The sequence below is a fragment of the Anabas testudineus genome, chromosome 21 (assembly GCF_900324465.2).
Source record: "Anabas testudineus chromosome 21, fAnaTes1.2, whole genome shotgun sequence".
Lineage (NCBI taxonomy): Eukaryota > Metazoa > Chordata > Actinopteri > Anabantiformes > Anabantidae > Anabas > Anabas testudineus.
Genome location: NC_046629.1, coordinates 4,329,032 through 4,352,441, shown reverse-complemented (window position 1 = coordinate 4,352,441; position 23,410 = coordinate 4,329,032). Strand labels below are relative to the sequence as shown.

The 23,410-nt window shown below is 41.2% G+C and overlaps 3 protein-coding genes across 3 annotated transcripts; 1 reads left to right on the top strand and 2 right to left on the bottom strand.

Annotated features, from left to right (window-relative positions):
* Window positions 1-2,849: 2,849 nt before the first annotated feature.
* LOC113173425 (trace amine-associated receptor 13c-like) lies at window positions 2,850-4,055 on the bottom strand. The gene is made up of 2 exons (XM_026376836.1): window positions 3,955-4,055; window positions 2,850-3,669 (listed from the first exon to the last, which is right to left on the bottom strand). Exons 1-2 carry the CDS (start codon window positions 4,053-4,055, stop codon window positions 2,850-2,852), a joined length of 921 nt encoding a protein of 306 aa, XP_026232621.1.
* A 6,916-nt stretch (window positions 4,056-10,971) lies between these two features.
* LOC113173424 (trace amine-associated receptor 13c-like) lies at window positions 10,972-15,831 on the bottom strand. Its single transcript, XM_026376835.1, has 4 exons — window positions 15,677-15,831; window positions 14,853-15,490; window positions 14,233-14,267; window positions 10,972-11,443 (listed from the first exon to the last, which is right to left on the bottom strand). Exons 1-4 carry the CDS (start codon window positions 15,829-15,831, stop codon window positions 11,309-11,311), a joined length of 963 nt encoding a protein of 320 aa, XP_026232620.1. The 3' UTR covers window positions 10,972-11,308.
* A 5,902-nt stretch (window positions 15,832-21,733) lies between these two features.
* Window positions 21,734-23,084, top strand: LOC113173661 (trace amine-associated receptor 13c-like). Its single transcript, XM_026377149.1, has 2 exons — window positions 21,734-21,906; window positions 22,265-23,084. Exons 1-2 carry the CDS (start codon window positions 21,734-21,736, stop codon window positions 23,082-23,084), a joined length of 993 nt encoding a protein of 330 aa, XP_026232934.1.
* The last annotated feature ends 326 nt before the right edge of the window (window positions 23,085-23,410 follow it).

The following is a 23,410-nucleotide window of genomic DNA, read 5'->3' as shown; positions in this document are numbered from 1 at the left end:
ATAGCGGTCAACTGATATCAGTACCATGTTCCCTACTGAAACACTGACTAAGAAGCCACCTAAAAAAAAATTCACATCACATATAAAGTCTTCCAGGATCCAACAGCTTTGGTAGAGAATGATTACACTTGGCATCTGCAGGAAACCCATCAGGAAATCTGTGACAGCCAGAGAAAAGACGAGGAGGTTGGTGTTTGTGTGGAGCTGCCTGAAACGAGAGAAACAAAAGGAAACACAACAGTTATAGTATGAGGAGTGTTTATTGTCCCCTAACCACATGTTTAAATACAGCACAGTATGGCTGATGCAAAAACACTAGCAAATAACTTGTTTGCACAAATCAAATACCTAAATGTCAAAACATGTGTCCTATCCTGTAAATGTGTAATTTTTCAGGTGCATGTGCTATGTAGAAAAAAACAAAACTACAATCAAATTGTTTTCAACATTACTTGATCTAAATGTGACATTAATTAGAATTTGTTAACTGTATCCAAAGAATAAACATATTGAACAATGCAATGAGGCTTGTGTCTGCCTGAAATGGGAGATAGAGATGATGACCAGCAGGTTCAGAACCACAGTGAGGACGGTGATGAAGGACAATAGACAAGACGTGAGCTTGGAGCGAGGACGCATCGTCTTGCTGCATGAAGTGTTGAGTTCTGGAAAACAGAGTTCAGCTTCTTCCATTATCATTATCAGCAAGAGACCAGAGGCTGCTGAGGTCTGACAGCTTTCTGGTCCAAAGCTCATAGTCAAACTACTAATTTATCCCTGTCCTCCCCCGCTCACTCCATCTCACTCCAGTATCACTGTACTGTGTGACGACTCTAGACTCTAGGGGGCCCCAAGAGAAGAAGCTCAACAAGATTGGCTATCAAGGAGCTTAACATTTGCTGTTGCAGTTTAGTTGGCAGGGTTGTAAAGATGTATTACTAAGGTTTCTGCAAAGTATAAGAGACTGAAATATCATAGTTAAATAAGGTCCAACAGTGCCACATGGGAGGAAACACCATAAATTGCATGTTTTTACTGTCCAGAACAACTGAGTTTTCATTCTTCGCTTTAACTGTACTGTTGACGAGTTAGATAGAAACCATACTGAACCACAAACACTGTCCAGACAGTTTAAGTCTTAAGATTATTATTGAGACATGTCAGATGTTTGATGTGTGGTGAACAAAGTTTGGTCGTACAATACTCAGAGCACACGCTATTTTTATTGTTATACACAACATGTACAGATTTCTTCTTGTTCATTGTCACGAGAATGCTATTAAATCTTTGTTTTATAATAAGGAATATGTTTAAGGGATGTTTATGTATCAATAGTTCATTCAGATCACTCATCTAATCATTGGATCAGTAGTTCGACTCCCGACCCCTCATGTCATACATACAAGTGTACTTGGGCAAAAGACTAAACCCTTCATGGAAGCTTTGCAATGAGTGTGTGAATGTGTGTGTGATTCTGTGAACTAATGGGGGAACGAGAAGCAATAAGGTGGAAAAATAATGTATAAGTGCAGAACATTTACTCTAAATATAAAGTGTCGTACAGGTGAATAGTAGCATCTTCACACTTTGTTAAATGTCCTAATATAAATGTTCATGTTCATATTCAGTGATGATTGAGCTTTAACTTGCTTTTTTTGGATGACACAGTGAACTGTGTTCACAGAAAAGAGTTTTTTTTAAGTATTCCTAAACCCATGCAGTGACGTCAATCACAGAGTCATATCTGTTTTAATGCAATGCTGCCTGAGGGCCTGAAGAAATGCATACAGTATTGTTTTTTCAGCTTGTGAGATTTCTCCAGATTCTCAGTCTTTTGCTGATATTATCTAATCATCAATCATGTTACTGACTTGTAGCCAATTTATCTAATTAGTTGTAAACTAGTGTTCCTGCTTGTCCTTGTTAGCAGTACTTTCTTTTCCACCCTTTTGTTGCATCCGTTGTACTTTTCTAACATGTGTTGCTGTCATCGATTTAAAATTATATTTTTAAAAAGTCATTAAAATGTGATTAAGTGGATCTTAGTAGTGTCACCAATTTCTATTGAAACTTCTTCAGCTTTTGTAGCAGATTGAAAAGGTTGTTTGTATTGAAATTTAATTTTTATTTAAGTAGAATAAAGTAAATAAATAAGATTGGTTACAGTATGTTCTATGGGATGTTGCTTTCCAGTTTGACATATGTGGTAAAACATCTTACACATTATTGTAATGTACAGCTGGATCAGCTGTTGTGCAGGTCCATGTGTATGGCACAAAAAGCCCAGGGGTGTTTTTTAGTCCCAGTCCACTCCTGCTGACAGCTGATCCAGCTGTACAGTCGTCAACAGGAACTTATGTGGCTTCAGATGAGGGGGTGAAGAGATCAAGTTGTTTTCATTTTGTGCTAATGTTCAGGTCACATTTTCAAAAAAATTATTAAATGTGCTTTAGCAAACATCATGTGCCATTGGAGCATGAGACAGTGGACAGACAGTGGTCTCTGTGGGCCAAAAACATTAAAACCAAACACTCTCTTTCTTAAAAGCAAATATTGAATTAACTTTGAATTTAGATTCTAAAAGGAAGAAAACGAGTAACTGGAACTAGAAAACAGCAATTTTAGAGCAAATAGTTATAATGTTACACAAAGTGTGAAACTATTAAACTAAACATACAGTTTTATACATTTATGCAGAGATAAAATGTGATTTTAGAAGAAAACACCTCAGTCATTCTATGATCGTGAATTTTGATTAATTGTGCTGATGTTATCATGTGTAAATTCAAAGCAACACAAAAATATTTGCAGAGAAGAGTAATTTAGATTCACACCATCACAGTGTCTCTCTACAGTATGTTTGTCTCACAGGAGTCAGGCTGCAAAATCTGAAGTGTAATAATCTGTTTAACAGATTTTCTGAACCACGGGTAAAAAAAGGCATAAATCAAAGGGTTTAGACCAGAATTACAATAAACCACCCAATATTGCATAGTTGCAGATAACGCCCATGTTGAGTTGTTCATAATACCAACAGTTATAAAGCCAAATGGACTGTAGCATAAAAGAAACACAAATATCACAATACCAAGAGTCCTGGCTGCTTTGATCTCAGATTTCTTTGGTTTCACAGTCCCTGAACGCTGGTGTGTGGCAGCTGTGATGTGAGAGCGCATGGCACGAGCCTGAGACACAGCCACCACAAACACCCGGAGATACAGAAGTGTGATGACAGCAATAGGGGCAAAAAAGGTCAGAGCAGTATGAAATGCTACTTCAGTCAGTTTACATTCAATTACACACTCTCCAGAGCAGAAATCGTACCTGTCTTGTTGTTTGAAAATATCTCGGAACGTCCAACAACTGTGCACAGCAGAAAATAACCAACACAGAAAAATGCAGATCTGAACTCTTTTCAGAGTGACTTTAGTGGAGTAGAACATGGGGTCACAAATGGCCACATAGCGGTCAACTGATATCAGTATCATGTTTCCTACTGAAACACTGATTAAGAAGGCACCAAAAAAGAAATTGACAACACATAGTAAGTCACCTAAAATCCAACAGCCTTGGTAGAGGAGGATTTCAGTTGGCATCTGTAGTAAACCCACAAGGAAATCTGTGACAGCCAGAGAAAAGACAAGGAGGTTGGTGTTTGTGTGGAGCTGCCTGAAACGAGAGAAAAGGCAGGATATCAACATTGACTACGTGGTAACCAGCAGTCTTTGAGCAGTTCTAGTATTAATTACCCCGTAATTACGTGCCTAAATACAAGAAAGTATAGCACATTCAAAGCATTTGCAAATAATCTGCATTCAAAAAGTCCTAAAGATGAAAACACATTAAATTATATATTATTAACTTAAGACAAGGTTAGCGGACGTGCAGCTGTAAATGCCATGTAGCAGTAACACAGAAAAACAATTTAGGCCATGCAGAGAAATGTATCTCTGCCTGAAATGGGAGATAGAGATGATGACCAGCAGATTGAGAACCACAATGAGGACGGTGATGAAGGACAGTAGACTGGACAGGAGCTTGGAGCGAGGACGCATCGTCTTGCTGCATGAAGTGTTGCGTTCTGGAAAACAGACTTTAGTTTCCTCCATTATCATCATCAGCAAGAGATGAGAAGCTGTTGAGGTCTGACAGCTTTCTTCTGGTCTAAACTCTTTGTCACATAGCTGATTTATCCCCATCTTCCCTGCTGTAGACATTTCATTTGTCAATTGTGAATACGTCATGCTATAGCTCTGAGTATTCCCTTAACGTAATCAGGCAGGGTAAGAGACAAATCCTCTCTCTCTCCCCCTCCCTCTCTCTCTAATAAAAGGAAAAATAAAAAAGGCAAATACAGTAGATCAATAGCAACTGAACAAATCTTTAAAGTTATATACAGTTAAATTAAATTCTTATTTTCTTTAACTGTATTTGATCTCATATGTTTTCTGGCAAGTTTTTTTATTGCCTTAAAATTTAATGTGAAGAATCAGTTCTAGATTTTGTAGCTAGTAATTACTGTGACAACAATGTTTATTTTGCTATGGAACCATCTGCAATCACAAATAAATTTCTCCAGCCAACATCAGTACATGTGTTGCCAACTGTGACCTATAACTACTGCGTCCTTAGCTCTGGTTCCTAGATCCACAGTGTCCTGTCTGTGAGCAGAAGTGGGGCCTAGTACTGGAACATGTGGAAAATACAAATAAACAGACAAAAGACGGGAGAGCATAAACACAAACTCAGTACAGAGGCAAAGTTTCAAAGGTTCAAGGCATTGAAAGGAAAGAAGGCAACAGCTGAGTGACCACGAAGTGAGGTCGGATACAGAATCAATAAAATTCCTTTTTGTACTTAGTTTCCAGTAACTTTAGTTTGTCCTTCAAAAGCTGTTAGAGCTGAAACATCTGTGTAGATGTGATTTTAGTAATCTGAAAGAGTTTAAAACCATATTTTCTGATAAATCACATTTATTCTGTCGATCGATCTTCACAGTAAAAACTCTGACAAAGAACTTAATATGTTTCAAAGTAAATAAAACTAAACGTTTCTATAAAGCATCCTGTTGTTGAGCCAACACTTGAACCAATCAGATCTAAGATCAGGTGAGAACCAGGTCTCAAAATCTGCGGCCGTCTTGGCCTCACGAGGTTATCGTTGCTTACGTACATGTGACGTCAGAGCATTCCAGGATCAGGTTGGGCCTTGGTCTGATTAACTTAGTGTTATGTTTTACTTTCAAAACACTAAACCCTGCATGGAAGCTTTGCAATGAATGAGTGAATGTGTGTGTGCTTCTGTGAGCTAATGGGGGAACGAGAAGCAATTAGGTAGAAATAACAAATATTTATTTTAAATCATTAAAATGCTCACAGTTCATAAGTCAGTGATTAAGTGGCTCTTAGTAGTGTCACCAATTTTAAAATAAACTTCTTCAGCTTTTGTAGCAGATTGAAAAGGTTGTTTGTATTGAAATTGATGTTTTATCTAAGTAGAACAAAGTAAATAAATAAGATTGGGTGAAGTATGTTTTATGGGATGTTGCTTTCCAGTTTGACATATGCTGTAAAACATCTTACACATTACCAGAAGCAGTTGCTATGGGGGTCCATGTATATGGCACAAAAAGCCCAGGGGTGTTTTTTAGTCCCAGTCCACTCCTGCTGACAGCTGATCCAGCTGTACAGTCATCAACAGGAACTTATGTGGCTTCAGATGAGGAGTTGGAAAAAAGATTTCTTATTCCTCAAATACATATTCCACAAAACATGTGGATAAGATGCAAGTGAGGAGACAATTTGGAAGCACCTGAAGACTGTGAACACTGTTATTGAGCCAGTGGTGTTTGAATGTATTTTAGGAATTTTTTATCTGTGGTTTTAATTAACAATCATATTTTATTCATTTGTGGATTTAGTAAATATTGCTACTATTCATACTTGATGAAACAAACTAGTTTAACTTAATCATCAGCACATCAAATAAACATATCAATATAATCAGACAGCAGGTTATTTTTTTCCTGTTCTGATATATCATCATTGTTTTCATTATATTAATGTAGAAGAAAGGATGCGTACTGTACACTTCTGTGCAAATGTGCAGGTCATATGTTTTCAAATAATTACTAAATGTGCTATAGCAAACATCATGTGCCATTGGAGCACGAGACAGTTTGCTGACAGTTGTCTCTGTAAAATCATCTCTAAATCATCTTTTCTTGACCACAAACTTTTGAACAAAACAAATTTCTTTTTCAAAAGCAAATATAGAATTAACTTTGAATTTAGATTCTAAAAAGGAAGAAAACTGGAAATAGAAAACAGCAATTTTGGAGCAAATAGCTTTAATGTCCAAAATGTCCAACTATTAAATTAAACATACAGTTTTTATATTTATGCAGAGCAGATAAAATGTGATTTTAGAAGGAAACACCTCAGTCATTCTACCAGGATGGGTGAGGTGGGATCACAGAAAATATACATGTGTAGTACAATCAGACTAAGGGTGACAACATTAGGTGGTGTGTTAGAGAAAAATCTGACGGGAAAATAGCTTGTCTATATTTTTCTTAATTGTGCTGATGTTATGTGTAAATTCAGAGTATGCAACAAAACACAAAAAATATTTCCCATTCGCAGAGAAGAGTCATTTAGATTCACACCATCACAGTGTCTCTCTATAGTATGTTTCCATCACAGGAGTCAGGCTGCAGAATCTGAAGTGTAATAATCTGTTTAACAGATTTTCTGAACCAGGGGTAAAAAAAGGCATAAATCAAAGGGTTTAGACCAGAATTACAATAAACCACCCAATATTGCATAGTTGCAGATAATGCCCATGTTGACTTGTTCATAATACCAACAGTTATAAAGCCAAATGGACAGTAGCACAAAAGAAAAACAAATATGACCACACCAAGAGTCCTGGCTGCTTTCATCTCAGATTTCTTTGGTTTCACAGTCCCTGAATGCTTGTCTGCAACAGCTGCAACATGGGAGCGCATGGCACGAGCCTGAGACACAGCCACCACAAACACTCGGAGATACAAAACTGTGATGACTGTAATTGGGCCTAAAAAGGTCACAGCAGTGTAAAAAGCTACTTCAGTCAGTTGATATTCAATTACACACACTCCATAACACAAGTCATACCTGTCTTGTTGATTAAAAATGTTTCTCACTGTCCAACAACTGTGCAAAGCAGAAAATAACCAACACAGACAAATGCAGATCTGAACTCTGTTCAGAGTGACTTTCGTGGAGTAAGACATGGGGTCACAAATGGCCACATAGCGGTCAACTGATATCAGTACCATGTTCCCTACTGAAACACTGATTAAGAAGGCACCAAAAAAGAAATTGACAACACATAGTAAGTCACCTAAAATCCAACAGCCTTGGTAGAGGAGGATTTCAGTTGGCATCTGTAGTAAACCCACAAGGAAATCTGTGACAGCCAGAGAAAAGACAAGGAGGTTGGTGTTTGTGTGGAGCTGCCTGAAACGAGAGAAAAGGCAGGATATCAACATTGAATACGTGGTAACCAGTATTATTATTAAGAAAACATATCTTATGCTCTACTTCTGTCATTTAGGACAAGCTTAGTGGACGTGCAGCTGTAAATGTCATGTAGCAGTAACACAGAAAAAACAATTTGAGCCATTCAGAGAAATGTATCTCTGCCTGAAATGGGAGATAGAGATGATGACCAGCAGATTGAGAACCACAATGAGGAAGGTGACGAAGGACAGTAGACTGGAAAAGAGCTTGGAGCGAGGACGCAATGTCTTGGTGCATGAAGTGTTGAGTTCTGGAAAACAGAGTTCAGCTTCTTCCATTATTATCATCAGCAAGAGACAGAGGCTGCTGAGGTCTGACAGCTTTGGTACTAAATGTTTTCATTCAGCTGATTTATCCACATCCTCCCCCCCTCCCATATTCATATTACATCTATGGAGAAGACCAAATCTGAATACGTCTTGCAGTACTAGTACTCTCTGTACTTCTGAATGTTAAGCATGTCATTTTCCTCTCTTTCCACATTTCTACACCTGAAGAGAAGCACATAACTTAGATTTAAGCTCTATAGCACACATTTAATGTGCAAAACTAGCAAAGGCACATCATGGTTTATCCATCAGTAATGTTCTAAAGGCAATGTACATGCATACAGTAGAATCTGAACATTTCAACAAGGTGCCCCAACAACTGTTTTGTTTCAATCTTGCAGATCATCTAGGTAAGTTCCATTTAGCTATTAACTTTACTATTTTGCGAAAAACAGTGATCAAAATTAGAAAGCAGCTATGATTGTAGCAGGGAGAAAGACCTTTTCTAGAGGTTTTCTATTGGGTTTGGATCAGGACTCTGGGCTGGCCATTTTATTAGTTTAATGTTTTCAGCTTCAAGGAACTGCTTTACCCCTTTGTGTGGCAGGGGGCACTGTCCTGCATGAAAATTGTTGGGTGTTGAATGCAGGTGGGACCTGCATGCTGCTGAAGAAGGTTCTGATGAACGTTTGCGTTCACTCGCTCATGTAGCTGTATGAGAGGTCCAAATAGTGTTGCAGAGATCATTCCCCACACCACAAACACTTCTTTCTCCGCCTTTCACTGACTTCTTTAAACAATTTGGGTTCATTCATTCCTCACTTTGATGATGAAAATAATGTTTCCCATGGTACCCAAATAAATTAAACTTTCTTTCATCACTAAGTGAACTTTGGACCAATTCTTCTCTGTCCACGTCCTTCTTAGCAAAGGCTGGTTCAGCCTTTTGTTTTTTTCTGCTAATGAGAGGTTTGGTCACTGTAGAGTAATAATGTCAAGACACTGTACAATGAGACAGATTATTTTCCTGAAGCATTGAACTAGAAATTCTGGCTGCAGTGTTGAACCAACTGCGCATTGACATTTTCCACATCATCCTGTCCTCTCTTGCATTTGTCTTTAGTGGACAACCAGCCTTCTTGTATAAGCTTGTGACATTGTAAAGATGTGACATTCTGGAAATCACCGATTTGGAACAACCAACTTCTCTTGCCTTGCTGATAGGGTCATCCTTTTGGCCTTCATCTGGACGACCTGCTGCCGAAGGGAGTCACTTTAGAACGGTAGGTTGTTTATTTAATTTTACTCTCCAGTGCAGATAACGTGCCTCTGAAAAACCAGTCAAAGCATTGGGGCCAGAGAGTGGCGCAGTTTAACCCGTTTATTGCCTCTTAACAATTAAAGTGAAGTGGAACCTGTAAAGTGTTTACACATGTTGTTTAGCCAATGACAGACTGTAAAAACTTACAAGAACTGCATCAAAAGTTCAGTCAACACGGGAAAGCTGGTCTGCCCTACCATCCAGGTAGCATGCTGGAGCCTCAATCAGGCCTCTTATCAGTTCAGGTGTGGATGGTTAAAGGCAGGCTCCACCCATCCATAACAGAGCAAGAATTATTTGCAACACACATTCTGCTTATTAAAGTATACACCAAACCACAGACTTATACAAAGTGTTTTTCTTGACTAAGTCCATTATGGGATGAGATAAAAGCCGGAAAGCTACGTCTGATTTAACTAATACAACTATACATTGTGTTTTCATACAATAAAGATAACACACAGTAAAAAACATGATGAATAAAAAACATTAATACTGTGGTAAGAATATTGTTTCCTTAATTGGTCAATATAATGTGAGCTTCACAAGAGTATTTGACACATAAACAGTAAAACATTCATGTCTTTATTGAACAAATTCCTTAAACATTCGAAGGGTCATTGGAAAGAAAAAACGGAACCCTTTATGATTAAATTATTTATCCTATATATTTATTCCTGATAATAATGAATATTAGCATTACATATTGATGTTTCTCTGAATATCAAATACCCGAGAATTTGCAGGAACACTAACTTAAAGACATTAACTGTTATACTGAACTCCGTGCTGCCTACATAGTATGTGATCAACTATATGAGGATGGGTTCCCTGTTGAGTCTGGTTCCTCTCAAGGTTACTTCCTGTTGCCTTCTCAGGGAGTTTTTCCTTGCCACCGGCTTGCTCATCAGGGACTATCTGATTATTATTATTCATACACATTCACTGTTCGTGTAAACTTCCATAGTTTCTTTGGTTGTGTAAAGTGTTTTTTGTAAAAAGCACTATACAAATAAAGTGTCATGTTGGGTTCGTACTATTTTCATTCATATAAATGTTTAATTTATTCATTCATTCATTATGTGTGCCCCATTGAATATCAGCTAAAACTGGGATGCAGGTACGTGTGTAAAACGAATACTGGAACATCCGTAGAGTGGCAAGTTCAGCACAAATAGTCTAAAGTATCTTAAAGAAGAATCGGCCATTTTCTCACTTAAAAAGTAGTGTTTGTGTAAAAGTGGTAGTAAGTAGTCTCCATCTATTACTTAATGCCAAGTGGTTTAACAGTTCTATCATTAGTGGCTGGTTGCTGTTATGACAACACAGTGTGTTAAGGATTTTGCATCTCTACAACTTGATATCTAAAAACACATTTAACTGTAGAACTGTCTTGTTTCAACCTTGCAGATCATCATCTGCGTATGTTTGGTTTGTGATGCACAAAACGTGGTTCAGGTCTGGAAAGATAGTTATTTTCTGTTTTAAGATCAATGTAACCTCACACTGAAGAAAACTGCAACTTTTACTGGCCGAGTGTAGATCTACACTGGAAATCCAAATTATGAATCAGTCATCTTCTATTAAAATTAGGAACCCACAGGACATCACTACTCTGTTACACTGCTCTGGATAAAACATGTGCCCATCATGCCCAGAGGTTTTGCAGACTGGTATTCGAATCCCACCTATGGCCTGCCTCCAGTAGGGTTCCTTTGGCAAGACCTCCTTAGGCTTACCCTGCCTACCCTTCTAAGTCCCTTTAGATAAAAGAATCTGCCATATGACAAAATGTAAATAGTCCTTTACTGTATTTCTCATAGAAATCTGTTCAATTCATAACATAACATAAGATGTACAATGATTTATTTTATTACAGAAAAAAGCCATGTCCTATAATATTGAATAAAACAGAGTGTCATCTGCTCTGACAGATAACAATTACAATTATTTCTGAAATAATTAAACAAACTGGTTTACATGTAACCATAAAAAGTCTTCAAGAAAACACTTTGAGGCTTTAGTCATTCTACTGGGAGAAGTAAAGTAGGACCACAGAGAATATATAATGCAGAAAATATCTATCTATCAAATCTAAATATTTAGCTTATATCTTAGAAATTCTTAATATGTCAGAGTCTGTTTCAGTGTCTCTACAATATGTTGGCATCACAGGAGTCAGGCTGCAGAATCTGAAGTGTAACAATCTGTTTGATAGATTTTCTGAACCAGGGGTAAAATAAGGCATAAATCAAAGGATTTACTCCAGAATTACAATAAACCACCCAATATTGCATAGTTGCAGCAGAACCCCATGCCGACTTGTTCATAATACCATCCATTTTCTTCCGCTTATCCGGGGCCGGGTCGCGGGGGGAGCAGCTTTAGCAGAGATGCCCAGACTTCCCTCTCCCTAGACACCTCCTCCAGCTCTTCCGGGGGGACACCGAGGCGTTCCCAGGCCAGCCGAGAGACATAGTCCCTCCAGCGTGTCCTGGGTCTTCCCCGGGGCCTCCTCCCGGTGGGACAGGACCGGAAAACCTCCCCTACGAGGCGTCCCGGGGGCATCCGAAACAGATGCCCAAGCCACCTCAACTGGCCCCTCTCGATGCAGAGGAGCAGCGGCTCTACTCCGAGCTCCTCCCGGGTGACTGAGCTCCTCACCCTATCTCTAAGGGTGCGCCCAGCCACTCTGCGGAGGAAACTCATTTCGGCCGCTTGTATCCGCGACCTTGTCCTTTCGGTCATGACCCAAAGCTCATGACCATAGGTGAGGGTAGGAACGTAGACTGACCGGTAAATCGAGAGCTTTGCCTTTCGGCTCAGCTCCTTTTTCACCACGACGGACCGGTACACCGACCGCATTACTTCTGCCGATGCACCAATCCGTCTGTCAATCTCACGCTCCCTATTTCCCTCACTCGTGAACAAGACCCCAAGATACTTAAACTCCTCCACTTGAGGGAGGATCTCCCCCCCAACCTGGAGGGTGCAAGCCACCTTTTCCGGTTGAGAACCATGGCCTCGGATTTGGAGGTGCTGATTCTCATCCCAGCCCCTTCACACTCGGCTGCAAACCGCCCCAGTGCCTGCTGGAGGTCCCGGTCTGATGAAGCCAACAGGACAACATCATCTGCAAAAAGCAGAGATGAAATCCTGTGATTCCCAAACCGGATTCCCTCCGACCCCTGGCTGCGCCTAGAAATCCTGTCCATAAAGGTAATGAACAGGATCGGTGACAAAGGGCAGCCCTGTCGGAGTCCAACATGCACCGGGAACAAGTCTGACTTACTACCGGCAATGCGAACCAAGCTCCTACTCCGGTCATACAAGGACCGAATGGCCCTTAACAAAGGGTCCCGAATCCCGTATTCCCGGAGTACCCCCCACAGGATGCCACGAGGGACACGGTCAAACGCCTTCTCCAAGTCCACAAAACACATGTAGACTGGATGGGCGAACTCCCATGAACCCTCGAGCACCCTAGCGAGAGTATGGAGCTGGTCCAGTGTTCCACGGCCAGGACGAAAACCGCATTGTTCCTCCTGGATCCGAGGTTCGACTAGCGGCCTAACTCTCCTCTCCAGCACTCTGGAATAGACTTTCCCAGGGAGGCTGAGGAGTGTGATCCCCCTATAGTTGGAACACACCCTCCGGTCCCCCTTTTTAAAAAGAGGAACCACCACCCCGGTCTGCCAGTCCAGAGGTACTGTCCCCGATCTCCACGCGATGCTGCAAAGGCGTGTCAGCCAAGACAGCCCTACAACATCCAGAGACTTAAGGTACTCGGGGCGAATTTCATCCACCCCTGGTGCCTTGCCACCGAGGAGCTTACTGACTACCTCGGTGACTTCGACCAGGGAAATTGACGAATCAACCTCCGAGTCCCCAGCCTCTGCTTCCTCAACAGAAGCCGTGTCAACGGGGTTGAGGAGATCCTCAAAGTATTCCTTCCACCGTCCTACAACGTCCCCAGTCGAAGTCAGCAACTCCCCACCTCCACTGTAAACAGTGTTGGCGGGAAACTGCTTTCCCCTTCTGAGGCGCCGGACGGTTTGCCAGAATTTCCTTGAGGCAGACCGATAGTCCTCCTCCATGGCCTCGCCGAACTTTTCCCAGGTCCGAGTTTTTGCCTCTGCGACCGCGCGGGCTGCGGCACGTTTGGCCTGCCGATACCCATCAGCTGCATCAGGAGTCCCACAGGCCAACCAGGCCTGATAAGACTCCTTCTTCAGCTTGACGGCTTCCCTTACTTCCGGTGTCCACCACCGGGTTCGGGGATTGCCGCCACGACAGGCACCAGAGACCCTACGGCCACAGCTCCGAACAGCCGCATTGACAATGGAGGTGGAAAACATGGTCCACTCGGACTCAATGTCTCCAGACTCCCTCGGGACCTGATTGTAGCTCTCCCGGAGGTGGGAGTTGAAGACCTCTCTGACAGAGGGTTCCACCAGACGTTCCCAACAGACCCTCACAATACGTTTGGGTCTGCCAGGTCTATCCCGCTCCCTCCTCCGCCATCGGATCCAACTTACCACCAGGTGGTGATCAGTTGACAGCTCAGCCCCTCTCTTCACCCGAGTGTCCAAGACATATGGTCGGAGGTCAGATGACACAACCACAAAGTCGATCATAGACCTCCGACCTAGGGTGTCCTGGTGCCACGTGCACTGATGGACACCCTTATGCTTGAACATGGTGTTCGTTATGGACAAGCTGTGACTAGCACAGAAGTCCAATAACAAAACACCACTCGGGTTCAGATCAGGGAGGCCGTTCCTCCCAATCACGCCCCTCCAGGTATCACTGTCATTGCCCACGTGGGCGTTGAAATCCCCCAGTAGGACGACAGAGTCCCCAGTCGGAGCACCTTCCAGTACCCCTTCCAGAGACCCTATGAAAGCTGGGTACTCTACACCGCTATTTGGCCCGTAGGCACAAACAACGGTGAGAGACCTATCCCCTACCCGAAGGCGCAGGGAAACAACTCTCTCGTCCACCGGGGAAAACTCCAACACATGGCAGCTGAGCTGGGGGGCTATAAGCAAGCCCACCCCTGCCCGCCGCCTCTCACCATGGGCAACTCCAGAGTAGAAGAGAGTCCAACCTCTCTCAAGGAGTTGTGTTCCAGAGCCCAGACTGTGTGTGGAAGTGAGCCCGACTATCTCTAGCCGGTACCGCTCAACCTCCAACACAAGTTCAGGCTCCTTTCCACCCAGTGAGGTGACATTCCATGTCCCAATTGCCAGATTCTTTGTCCAGGGATTGGGTTGTCGAGGCACCTCCACACGGCTGCCACCCAATCCACACTGCACCGACCCCTTATGCGCCTTCCTGCGGGTGGTGGGCCTACGGGAAGGCGGTCCCACGTCGCTCCTTCGGGCTGCGCCCGGCCGGGTCCCGTGGGAGAGATCCCAGCCACCAGGCGCTCGTCTACGTGCCCCAACCCCAGGCCTGGCTCCAGGGTGGGGCCCCGGTGACGCCAATCCGGGCGACGTATCCGACCTTGATTTTTCACTCGTCATAAGGGGTTTATGAACTGCTCTTAGTCTGGCCCGTCGCCTAGGACCTGTTTGCCTTGGGAGACCCTACCAGGGGCTTAAGCCCCCGGCAACATAGCTCCTAGGGTCATTCGGGCACGCAAACCCCTCCACCACAGTAAGGTGGCAGTTCAGGGAGGGGTGTTCATAATACCAATGGTGATAATACAAAGTGGACTGTAGCACAAAAGAAAAACAAATATGACCACACCAAGAGTCCTGGCTGCTTTCATCTCAGACTTTTTTGGTTTCACAGTCCCTGAATGCTTGTCTGCAACAGCTGCAACATGGGAGCGCATGGCACGAGCCTGAGACACAGCCACCACAAACACTCGGAGATACAGAAGTGTGATGACTGTAATTGGGCCTAAAAAGGTCACAGCAGTGTAAAAAGCTACTTCAGTCAGTTGATATTCAATTATACACTCTCCATAGCACAAGTCATACCTGTCTTGTTGATTAAAAATGTTTCTCACTGTCCAACAACTGTGCAAAGCAGAAAATAACCAACACAGACAAATGCAGATCTGAACTCTGTTCAGAGTGACTTTCGTGGAGTAAGACATGGGGTCACATATGGCCACATAGCGGTCAACTGATATCAGTACCATGTTCCCTACTGAAACACTGATTAAGAAGGCACCAAAAAAGAAATTGACAACACATAGTAAGTCACCTAAAATCCAACAGCCTTGGTAGAGGAGGATTTCAGTTGGCATCTGTAGTAAACCCACAAGGAAATCTGTGACAGCCAGAGAAAAGACAAGGAGGTTGGTGTTTGTGTGGAGCTGCCTGAAACGAGAGAAAAGGCAGGATATCAACAGCGAAGACGTGGTAACCAGTATTATTATTAAGAAAACATATCTTATGCTCTACTTCTGTCATTTAGGACAAGCTTAGTGGACGTGCAGCTGTAAATGTCATGTAGCAGTAACACAGAAAAAACAATTTGAGCCATTCAGAGAAATGTATCTCTGCCTGAAATGGGAGATAGAGATGATGACCAGCAGATTGAGAACCACAATGAGGAAGGTGACGAAGGACAGTAGACTGGAAAAGAGCTTGGAGCGAGGACGCAACGTCTTGCTGCATGAAGTGTTGAGTTCTGGAAAACAGAGTTCAGCTTCTTCCATTATTATCATCAGCAAGAGACAGAGGCTGCTGAGGTCTGACAGCTTTGGTACTAAATGTTTTCATTCAGCTGATTTATCCACATCCTCCCCCCCTCCCATATTCATATTACATCTATGGAGAAGACCAAATCTGAATACGTCTTGCAGTACTAGTACTCTCTGTACTTCTGAATGTTAAGCATGTCATTTTCCTCTCTTTCCACATTTCTACACCTGAAGAGAAGCACATAACTTAGATTTAAGCTCTATAGCACACATTTAATGTGCAAAACTAGCAAAGGCACATCATGGTTTATCCATCAGTAATGTTCTAAAGGCAATGTACATGCATACAGTAGAATCTGAACATTTCAACAAGGTGCCCCAACAACTGTTTTGTTTCAATCTTGCAGATCATCTAGGTAAGTTCCATTTAGCTATTAACTTTACTATTTTGCGAAAAACAGTGATCAAAATTAGAAAGCAGCTATGATTGTAGCAGGGAGAAAGACCTTTTCTAGAGGTTTTCTATTGGGTTTGGATCAGGACTCTGGGCTGGCCATTTTATTAGTTTAATGTTTTCAGCTTCAAGGAACTGCTTTACCCCTTTGTGTGGCAGGGGGCACTGTCCTGCATGAAAATTGTTGGGTGTTGAATGCAGGTGGGACCTGCATGCTGCTGAAGAAGGTTCCGATGAACGTTTGCGTTCACTCGCTCATGTAGCTGTATGAGAGGTCCAAATCCTGTTGCAGAGATCATTCCCCACACCACAAACACTTCTTTCTCCGCCTTTCACTGACTTCTTTGAACAATTTGGGTTCATTCATTCCTCACTTTGATGATGAAAATAATGTTTCCCATGGTACCCAAATAAATTAAACTTTCTTTCATCACTAAGTGAACTTTGGACCAATTCTTCTCTGTCCACGTCCTTCTTAGCAAAGGCTGGTTCAGCCTTTTGTTTTTTTCTGCTAATGAGAGGTTTGGTCACTGTAGAGTAATAATGTCAAGACACTGTACAATGAGACAGATTATTTTCCTTTTTTGAACTAGAAATTCTGGCTGCAGTGTTGAACCAACTGCGCATTGACATTTTCCACATCATCCTGTCCTCTCTTGCATTTGTCTTTAGTGGACGACCAGCCTTCTTGTATAAGCTTGTGACATTGTAAAGATGTGACATTCTGGAAATCACCGATTTGGAACAACCAACTTCTCTTGCCTTGCTGATAGGGTCATCCTTTTGGCCTTCATCTGGACGACCTGCTGCCGAAGGGAGTCACTTTAGAACGGTAGGTTGTTTATTTAATTTTACTCTCCAGTGTAGATAATGAGCCTCTGAAAAACCAGTCAAAGCATTAGGGCCAGAGAGTGGCGCAGTTTAACCCGTTTATTGCCTCTTAACAATTAAAGTGAAGTGGAACCTGTAAAGTGTTTACAAATGTTGTTTAGCCAATGACAGACTGTAAAAACTTACAAGAACTGCATCAAAAGTTCAGTCAACACGGGAAAGCTGGTCTGCCCTACCATCCAGGTAGCATGCTGGAGCCTCAATCAGGCCTCTTATCAGTTCAGGTGTGGATGGTTAAAGGCAGGTTCCACCCATCCATAGCAGAGCAAGAAGTATTTGCAACACACATTCTGCTTATTAAAGTATACACCAAACCACAGACTTATACAAAGTGTTTTTCTTGACTAAGTCCATTATGGGATGAGATAAAAGCCGGAAAGCTACGTCTGATTTAACTAATACAACTATACATTGTATTTTCATACAATAAAGATAACACACAGTAAAAAACATGATGAATAAAAAATATTAATACTGTGGTAAGTATATTGTTTCCTTAATTGGTCAATATAATGTAAGCTTCACAAGAGTATTTGACACATAAACAGTAAAACATTCATGTCTTTATTGAACAAATTCCTTAAACATTCGAAGGGTCATTGGAAAACTGAACCCTTTATCATTAAATTATTTATCCTATATATTTATTCCTGATAATAATGAATAATAGCATTACATAATGATGTTTCTCTGAATATCAAATACCAGAGAATTTGCAGGAACACTAACTTAAAGACATTAACTGTTATACTGAACTCCGTGCTGCCTACATAGTATGTGATCAACTATATGAGGATGGGTTCCCTGTTGAGTCTGGTTCCTCTCAAGGTTTCTTCCTGTTGCCTTCTCAGGGAGTTTTTCCTTGCCACCGGCTTGCTCATCAGGGACAATCTGATTATTATAATTCATACACATTCACTGTTCATATAAACTTCCATAGTTTCTTTGGTTGTGTGTTTTTTGTAAAAAGCGCTATACAAATAAAGTGTCATGTTGGGTTGGTACTATTTTCATTCATATAAATAATTTTTTGTTTAATTTATTCATTCATTCATTATGTGTGCCCCATTGAATATCAGCTAAAACTGGGATGCAGGTACGTTTGTAAAATGAATGCTGGAACATCCGTAGAGTGGCACGTTTAGCACAAATAGGCTAAAGTATCTTAAAGAAGAATTGGTAATTTTCTCACTTAAACAGCAGTGTTTGTGTAAAAGTGGTAATAAGTAGTCTTCATCTATTACTTAATGCCAAGTGGTTTAACAGTTCTATCATTAGTGGCTGGTTGCTGTTATGACAACACAGTGTGTTAAGGATTTTGCATCTCTACAACTTAACATCTAAAAACACATTTAACTGTAGAACTGTCTTGTTTCAACCTTGCAGATCATCATCTGCGTATGTTTGGTTTGTGATGCACAAAACGTGGTTCAGGTCTGGAAAGATAGTTATTTTCTGTTTTAAGATCAATGTAACCTCACACTGAAGAAAACTGCAACTTTTACTGGCCGAGTGTAGATCTACACTGGAAATCCAAATTATGAATCAGTCATCTTCTATTAAAATTAGGAAACCACAGGACGTCAGTACTCTGTTACACTGCTCTGGATAAAACATGTGCCCATCATGCCTAGAGGTTTTGCAGACTGGTATTCGAATCCCACCTATGGCCGGCCTCCAGTAGGGTTCCTTGGCAAGACCTCCTTAGGCTTACCCTGCCAACCCTTCTAAGCCGCTTTAGATAAAAGCATCTGCCATATGACAAAATGTAAATAGTCCTTTACTATATTTCTCATAGAAATCTGTTCAATTCATAACATAACATAAGATGTACAATGATTTATTTTATTACAGAAAAAAGCCATGTGCTATAACATTGAATAAAACAGAGTTTCATCTGCTCTGACAGATAACAATTACAATTATTTCTGAAATAATTAAACAAACTGGTTTACATGTTGCCATAAAAAGTCTTGAAGAAAACACTTTGAGGCTTTAGTCATTCTACTGGGAGAAGTAAAGTAGGACCACAGAGAATATATAATGCAGAAAATATCTATCTATCAAATCTAAATATTTAGCTTATATCTTAGAAATTCTTAATATGTCAGAGTCTGTTTCAGTGTCTCTACAATATGTTGGCATCACAGGAGTCAGGCTGCAGAATCTGAAGTGTAACAATCTGTTTGATAGATTTTCTGAACCAGGGGTAAAATAAGGCATAAATCAAAGGATTTACTCCAGAATTACAATAAACCACCCAATATTGCATAGTTGCAGCAGAACCCCATGCCGACTTGTTCATAATACCAATGGTGATAATACAAAGTGGACTGTAGCACAAAAGAAAAACAAATATGACCACACCAAGAGTCCTGGCTGCTTTCATCTCAGATTTTTTTGGTTTCACAGTCCCTGAATGCTTGTCTGCAACAGCTGCAACATGGGAGCGCATGGCACGAGCCTGAGACACAGCCACCACAAACACTCGGAGATACAGAAGTGTGATGACTGTAATTGGGCCTAAAAAGGTCACAGCAGTGTAAAAAGCTACTTCAGTCAGTTGATATTCAATTACTACACTCTCCATAACACAAGTCATACCTGTCTTGTTGATTAAAAATGTTTCTCACTGTCCAACAACTGTGCAAAGCAGAAAATAACCAACACAGACAAATGCAGATCTGAACTCTGTTCAGAGTGACTTTAGTGGAGTAAGACATGGGGTGACATATGGCCACATAGCGGTCAACTGATATCAGTACCATGTTCCCTACTGAAACACTGATTAAGAAGGCACCAAAAAAGAAATTGACAACACATAGTAAGTCACCTAAAATCCAACAGCCTTGGTAGAGGAGGATTTCAGTTGGCATCTGTAGTAAACCCACAAGGAAATCTGTGACAGCCAGAGAAAAGACAAGGAGGTTGGTGTTTGTGTGGAGCTGCCTGAAACGAGAGAAAAGGCAGGATATCAGCAGCGAAGACGTGGTAACCAGTATTATTATTTAGAAAACATATCTTATGCTCTACTTCTGTCATTTAGGACAAGCTTAGTGGACGTGCAGCTGTAAATGTCATGTAGCAGTAACACAGAAAAAACAATTTGAGCCATTCAGAGAAATGTATCTCTGCCTGAAATGGGAGATAGAGATGATGACCAGCAGATTGAGAACCACAATGAGGAAGGTGACGAAGGACAGTAGACTGGAAAAGAGCTTGGAGCGAGGACGCAATGTCTTGGTGCATGAAGTGTTGAGTTCTGGAAAACAGAGTTCAGCTTCTTCCATTATTATCATCAGCAAGAGACCAGAGGCTGCTGAGGTCTGATAGGTTTCTAGTCTAAACGTTTTCACTCAGCTGATTTATCCACACCCTTTCATCCCCTCCCTACTCATATTTAATCTATGGAGAAGGCCAAATCTAAATATGTCATGCAGTACTAGTACTCTCTAGTACTTCTGAATGTTAAGCATGTAGTCTTCCTCACTATGCGTGAATCTGCATCTGATGATAATCCTGGGTACTCATTATGCAAGGAACCACGTTTTTGTCTACATTTGGTTTTAAATGTGCAAAACAACATCGTGGTTCATCCACCAGTAATGTTCTGGAGGAAATGTACATGTTTGTTTTACATGTACAATGAATTTGTGTCTTATACATCCCACTGAATATAATTCAACTAAAACTGGGGTGCAGGTACGTGTGTAAAATAAATGCTGGAACATCTGTAGAGTGGCAAGTTTAGTTTAGTTTTTTTCTGTTTTAAGATCAATGTAACCTCACACTGATAGATAGGGTCATCCCTTTGGACTTCATCTGGACGTCCTGCTGCCGAAAGGAATTAAGTCACTTGCAAAATCTGTGAAGGTTTGGCTGCCAGTTAAATAGGGATATGCAGTGGGTGAGGGATATCATAGTACTCTAGTTTTTAGTTTTTTCTGATGCTTTAAAGGGCAAATCTGCTGCCCGAGAGATGGAGGAGATGTGGTGAGCAGTAGTCATCAAAGATGACCCCCAATGGCTCCTAGTAGGCTCGAGCTAACTCGAGGATTCTGCTGATGTGCTGCAAATGGGGTCTGGCTGGGAAGACCACAACCTTTTCTTTGCAGAGGTTGGGCTGAAAATGTCTTTTCCTTAACCAAGCAGATGTCCAAGAGACAGGCAGAAATGTATGATGAGAAACTAGAGTCATCCTGTACAAACTGGACCTTTCAGTTTCAGACCACCTCTCAGGAAGTGTTTCTCAGTAAATCAGTCAGTAAAGAACCAACAGCAGATACTGATTTAATTAGTCAATACTTTTTTTCCATTTGCTTTACAACAAACATAAAATAAATCAATACATTGTACCTAATTTGACTTAAAGTCTTGGAGCACGTCTAACGCCATGACATCATCCAGAGGGAAAGCACAATAGTAATGTGCAGCTCCGAACTCACAGAAAAAAAAAAACAATGAAAGCTGTGGGAAAAGAGGGAGGAGCACAACATATAAGTTTTGTCATCGAGACCTGTGGTCAGAAAGCTGCTAGGGAACTAAAGCTTCTCTCCTTGTCTCTTTCTCATTATGGAAACGCTGCAAGGACCTGAACTCTGCTTTCCACAGCTCCCCAACACCTCCTGCAGGAAGCCGGTGCAGCATCACGCTGACTCCATACTCGTCTACATCGTGCTGTCCTGCATCTCTCTGCTCACAGTGGTTCTCAACCTGCTGGTTATCATCTCCATCTCCCACTTCAGGCATACAGAACAGAACAGAACTTATGAACATGATCTAAACTATTATTTTCATGTTTAACTTCACATTGTGTAATTAACAACATGCATGTATAGTATAGTAACAACTATTAGTAATATTCTGAATTGATTTGCCTAGTTTCACCAGTAATTAAATTAATAATAACTCCTTCATTGTCTCTACTACACACATTCAGCAGCGATTGACACAATCAGGCTTTCAATAAAGAAAAATGTAGTTATTTGAAAATGTTGCTGGATTTAACATGGGTTAATGTATCTGAACATATTTCTTCCCATTGTTATAATCTTGTGCAGGGTGATATTTAAGATTTTCAGTGATGATTTTGTTTTTCTCCAGGCAGCTCCACACTCCCACCAACCTCCTCCTCCTCTCTCTGGCTGTCTCAGACTTGCTTGTGGGCCTCCTGCTGATGCCGGTTCGAATCCTCCTCACAGAGGGCTGCTGGTTTTTGGGGAGCTTGGCATGTGGACTGTTTTACTATGCCTCATTTGTCCTCACCTCAGCCTCAGTAGGAAACATGGTACTCATATCAGCTGACCGATATGTGGCCATTTGTGACCCATTGTGTTACCCCACTAAAGTCACTCCGAACAGAGTTCAGATCTGCATCTGTCTGTGTTGGACCTGTTCTGTCTCGTATAACGGTGTGATACTGAATGACTTTCTCAAACATCCAGATACATATAATTCCTGCTATGGAGAGTGTGTAGTTGTGATTAACTTCATAACAGGAGCTGTAGATGTCATATTAACATTTATTGGTCCCATCACTGTCATCGTGGTTCTGTATATGAGAGTATTTGTGGTGGTTCTGTCTCAGGCTCGATCCATGAGGTCTCAGATTGCAGCTGTCTCAGTGCAGGGTTCAGTCGGTGTAGCTGCAAAGAAATCTGAGAGAAAAGCAGCTAAAACTCTCGGAGTTGTTGTGGTTATGTTCTTAATATGTTTCTGTCCTTACTTTTACCCCTCCCTTGCAGGACAGGACATGTCAACAAGTGTGATTTTCTCAGTTTTTGGTGTCTGGCTGCTTTATTGTAACTCTTGTCTAAATCCAGTGATTTATGCTTTATTTTATCCCTGGTTTAGAAAATCTGTTAAACTCATTGTTACACTGCAGATACTACAGCCTGACTCCTGTGACGCTAAAATGATGTAGACATATGTATGATTCTATGTATTTGATGTGCTCATAAGGGAAACGTGTGTTGTCAGCTAACTAATGTGCTGAAGAGAAAATAATAAATTATAAAAAAAAAAGTAGTGAAGGTTTTTATTTAGCTGTACTTCGACAGAATATTTAACGTTCGCTGGACGACAGAGTTTTTGCTCTAAACATTATTTTAACTCCTATAAATTCTGAGTAATTAAAGCAGTTTAAATAAAAACTAGGAAAAAGTTTTCATATGAAGCTTTACTCATTATTTATGTGACACTCATCTTTAGTAAGTCTAGTTTTGTAGATTATTTCCAGAGGATAAGGCC